At 46.1% G+C, this 4,890-nt stretch overlaps 1 protein-coding gene across 1 annotated transcript; it reads right to left on the reverse strand.

Annotated features, from left to right (window-relative positions):
* Positions 1-552: 552 nt before the first annotated feature.
* Positions 553-3,709, reverse strand: LOC102714408 (probable glucuronosyltransferase Os10g0205300). Its single transcript, XM_006662193.3, has 4 exons — positions 2,924-3,709; positions 2,505-2,754; positions 1,561-1,769; positions 553-955 (listed from the first exon to the last, which is right to left on the reverse strand). The coding sequence occupies exons 1-3, from the start codon at positions 3,541-3,543 to the stop codon at positions 1,590-1,592; spliced, it is 1,050 nt and encodes a 349-aa protein (XP_006662256.2). The 5' UTR covers positions 3,544-3,709; the 3' UTR covers positions 553-955; positions 1,561-1,589.
* Positions 3,710-4,890: the final 1,181 nt, after the last annotated feature.

A 4,890-nucleotide genomic window follows, 5' to 3' on the forward strand; every position in this document is an offset into this window, starting at 1 on the left:
TAAAGCCCCGCCGCCGCCGTCATGGCAGCCGGCCGGCTTTGCCGGCGGCCGCTCGGGCAGCGGCGAGGTAGGGAGGAGAGGCCGGGGGAGGGCGGTGGCGGCTAGGGTTTCACCCAAGCTGCCCTAGGGAGCGACGCGGGCGATGGGTTCCGTCACAATGAAACTGTTTTCATTTCATATTTAAACTTAGAGCAATCTTGTTAGAACAATCTTGATATAATACATTTCTATATACTCCACGTCATAAATCATAACTTATAAAGAAATAAATGCTAGACTTCACTCTTGAAATACAAACGCTACTAATTCACATCTAAACTTAATACTACTCATCTCTCATTATGTCTTGAGTGTTTTGTAGAAACCATCACTCTCTTATTTCATTTACTTATTTGCCACGTCACATTCTATCCTATGTGATAACTTATTTTATTCTATAAATATTATCCTAATTATTGCATTGAGGATGCCGTTATGATTGGCACTGAAAAATTGCCCACATCATCCGAGGGCACTTGAAAAAACAGACAATGCAACATTCCAGCAGGCATAGCGAATCCATGAAAGTAAAAGAGAGCAGACAACCAATTAGAACAAACAAAATTGCCATCAAGATTATCTTTTACATGTTAGATGTGAAAAGGGAAAATTCTTTGTGTGTTTATGTTGTATGTACACCTAATCCACAAGCGACCCCCTGTCGACCTTCGACAACATGGCAAACCAAATGAACCACTTCAGTTTTTATGGCTCTGGTATACATAAACCACCTCAATTTTATGGGACTGTAGTATATATGAACCACCTCAGTTTCTATGCCACTCTGGCATATGAATTGATATACGTTCCTCTTCCGCCACATTGAAAAAGAATTTGCCTCAGTCTCTATGGCACTCTGGTATATGAGTTGATACTTGATAGATGTTCCTCCTCTTCAGCCACATTGAAAAAGAATCTGCTTGAGGTATATGAAGGATCAGTTAATAAATTATGACAAATATAGCAACAAAACCTGCTTTCAAAAACTAAAGAAAGTTACAAAGATGTGCAAGAACTCAGTGAAAAACGTTGTCAAAACATTCAACAGAATGAACCACTAAGAATATCTATCTGCTATATTGCAACTATATTATGGACGTTTGCAGCGGTAGGAGCACTACAATTATCCATCCGCTCACCTCCAGTGAAAAAGAAGCTGCTTTCCCCAGGATGATGTTCCAGGCATGAGCTGGGCATAGGTTAACCACACATCCTAATGTATTCGATGGCATGGTTTAATGAAACAATGGCTTGGCATACTTGGTAATATATATTTTTTTCAGTACATGCGAAAGCATGGGCATATAAGCAGTTTAACCTGCTATCTTGCTAGGACTCAAAATCTGTCTATGAATTACTTTTATCATATGGATACTCGTTTTTGAAAGAGTAGGAATGGATATAATACATCAGGATGATAGCTAGCTGAATACAGCATATGAAACAACACTTCCAAATAAACAGCTAGATATCTTTTTGGATCATGATGGTGGAGAAACTGTAAGAATGATAAATTTGTACCTGCCAGGTAAGCAAGGAACCAGTATGTGCTATGCTTCCTTCACCAGAGGAATAATTACATCCAGGTTTTGAGTGGTTTGCCACCCGTTCAAGTACATGGCATCTTTGTCTTCCAGATGAAGATGAAAATTCATAATTTTTGAACAACCAGGAGGTACACCCTCCATATGAGTTTCATCTTCTACAAGCTGTTCGATAAATGTTGTCTCCTGGAAGGACAAATTGTAATGTATATTAGATCACCAAACAAACCTGAAGGCATTCAAGGTGGTAGTTTAAGTCAGAACAAAAATATAAAGGGAAGACACCAGGTTTGGTTAACGCAACGCTGGACAAAAATTATAAATACCCCATCTGTCCAGAAATATAAGGCCATCTGGAGTTTGATTGTTGTTCAACAATATAAGATCCCACCACCTCCTCATCTCAACCAATCACAACACTTCCTTTCCTCAACTTTAATCCCTCCAAAAAGCTCCAAACATCCTTATATTGTTGGAAGGAGGAAATATAAGACTATAAATCGTTCCCACTTAACATGTTTTCACCAAACGGAATACGATTATAGTATTAAGTTATGGATGTATATAGGGGTATGAGCAAAAAAAGAAACAAAAAAGGTTTGTGTTTGTGTAGGAAAGAGCTGAAAAGATTTTTGCACAAAAGTGTGATAGGTTGAATGTTACTGTCAAGAGTAAACGAATATGCAGTTTCTAGCTGAATCAATTGAAGATGTAGAATGCAACAAAGATGCGTTTAGTTTCCTGGATCAAGTGAAGAGAAATAAGCAGACCCATACCATAATAATTCACACCAAAAACAATTTTCCTAGTCCATGCAAATTAATAATGCTTGATCAGTTGCCAAAATTTTGATAGTACTGTATTAAAAGCATAAGGTAGGTACAACTATAAGTCAATTAGTAGGAAAAAGAAGCAACTTACTTGAAACCCCTCATTAGCAGTATCCAGCTGCCGTATGTAATTCCAGGCTTGATGACCCCTGTTCTTGGCGTCCCAAAGCATACTGCTGTTGAATGCAAACCCCGACATATCGACATGGAACCTTCCCCGCTTCTTGTTCCCATCTCTAGTGTGCCATCCCACAACCCTGTTCCCATCGCACACTGGTCCTTTCAGTATTGTCTTACTCTTCCCGGGTGCCAAGGTTGCCACAGGCCAGGTGCCAAAACTCCTACACGAGAATATTTGTTTCAGCGTTCACCAATGGGACACCAATGAGTTCCGTGTCTCCAAACGCCATTAACGAATTATTGTTGCGTAATCAAAATTGACTTGGATTTCGATCACGGTTTCAAGCAAGTAGTTAATTGGGTTGTGACGTCATGATTGGTACACCTTACCTTATGTCGCCAAGATGGTGGAAGAGGTCAAGCGAATAGACGTTGTCCTCGTCGGCGAAGTAGACGATGCCGTGGAGACGATGGTGCTCGATGTGGTCCAGCGCCGTGTTCCGCTGGCGTGCGCGGCGGTCTACGATCGGGCGCTCCTGTCTCCGCCCACGGCGGCGGGGAGGAGGATCCTGGGGCGCGTCGGGGACAGGGGAGGACAGGTGGCGGTACATGACCCCGCAGCCACGGAGGAGTGCGGCCGTGTCGCGCGTGGCGGCGCCGGACTCGACGACGAGCCAGAGCAGCGGGGACGGCGCGAGGCGGAGCGTGTGCGCGAGGCGGCGCAGGTAGTAGGCCTGCAGCGGGCGGGCACGGGTCGGCGTCACGACCAGCAGCAGCTTCCGCTTCGCCGCCACCGCGGGAGGCCGCTGCTGCGGCTGCGGCTGCAGAATCGTCGGCGTGGACGGGCTGTCGACGACGGTGCTCGCCGGGGGAGGGAGCGGGAGGTGGAGGTCGAGGTGGAGGTGGCGGTGCGCGAAGGGGAAGAGGCCCGCGACGAAGCCGAGCAGGAAGCAGAGGAGGAAGCACGGCGCGGAGATGGGCCGCCGCGGCGGGCACGGCGTCACGGCCATCCGGTGGCTGGCGTGCGTGCGTGACTTGACTACGCGGCGCTCCGCTTCGTGATGGTGGCTGGCGCCATCGCTTTTTGTGGGAGGAGGAGGAGGTGGAATTGGTCGCGGTGGCGTGAGGCGAGGTGGGGGGCGTCCAGGCGTCAGCCGTGGACGGAGTCGGAGGGAATGCGCCGCGGTGGCAGATGGATTGGGGCGTGGGAAGTTGTGCTTGCGGGTATTCTGGGGAAAGGTTCGGGGACGGGTACGCGGGGCTGTGGCCGAATGTCGGCGTCAGCTGCCGCGTGGAGCGGCTGAACACGCGAGACCGGTACAATAAATTTTCAAGGCAAGGAATTGAAGCGGTAGGATTGAAATGGTAACGATATTATCAAAACTCTAAACTAAAATTTAACAAGCTTATGTAAAAAAAATACATTAAAAAGTACTTGTTGTCAAACTTCTCTATTGAGCCGATACTCACCAGACGTGGATCCTACCACCCCACATTCTCGCTCCCCTCCAATTTTCCTATTAATCCAATAAATTGTTGTCTCTCCAACCAAGCAAGCACACATCTTTGTTGGTGATGCCACGATTAGTCAAAGGTTGTCATCCGTCATGCCTCCACCTCTTTAGCCACATGAGCCTACCGCCACCATCATTGTTGTCTTTGCCTCCTTCCCCTTTTCCCCATCATCGTCCACCTCTTTAATAACTAGCTCACAACATTGCCCGACTTCGCCTCCATCTTGCTAGGGTGTCGTTGCCATCACTAGTAAAGTAATGGTCATAGAGGCAAAAATGGATGAGCGTCTCCACCTATATGCTCGAAGATCCATAGTCATGACAAGGGAATCTGATAGGCCATCTAAGGTTAGCCATGTCAAAGCAGAGGATCATAGGGCAAGGCGTATCTGCGTATGAGATAGAGAATGCAAGGGGAACTGAGGCAAACTTGGGTGTTGAGGCCGATGGCCCAGCATGTCCCTTCGGCTTAGTGACCTATGACTCCACACCGTCACTATCCCCAAGCAACCTTGACCCCTCATCCGCAGTTGTTGGCAGCCTACGTCAGATAGTAAGTTTTAAAGAGAAGGTCGAAAGTGCTATTGTCACGTCTAGAAATTCCTCACACGAATTTCTGAACTTAATTGTGTATTAAAATCCCTGTCCAGGACCAGCCAGGGTACACAAAGAGACAATGTTGATTACATAACCATCGTTCTTATAAACAACTGAAAATAACACTTATTCTTGAAAGTGCATCTAGCCCCTAAACGAAGTTTTAGAAGATTAATGACAATACTAGACAAGCATGTGTGCGCTAATGAGTTGTGATTGCAGAGAAGTTTAAGGGATCAATTCGAT

This window comes from Oryza brachyantha, chromosome 10, assembly GCF_000231095.2.
Source record: "Oryza brachyantha chromosome 10, ObraRS2, whole genome shotgun sequence".
Classification (NCBI taxonomy): domain Eukaryota; kingdom Viridiplantae; phylum Streptophyta; class Magnoliopsida; order Poales; family Poaceae; genus Oryza; species Oryza brachyantha.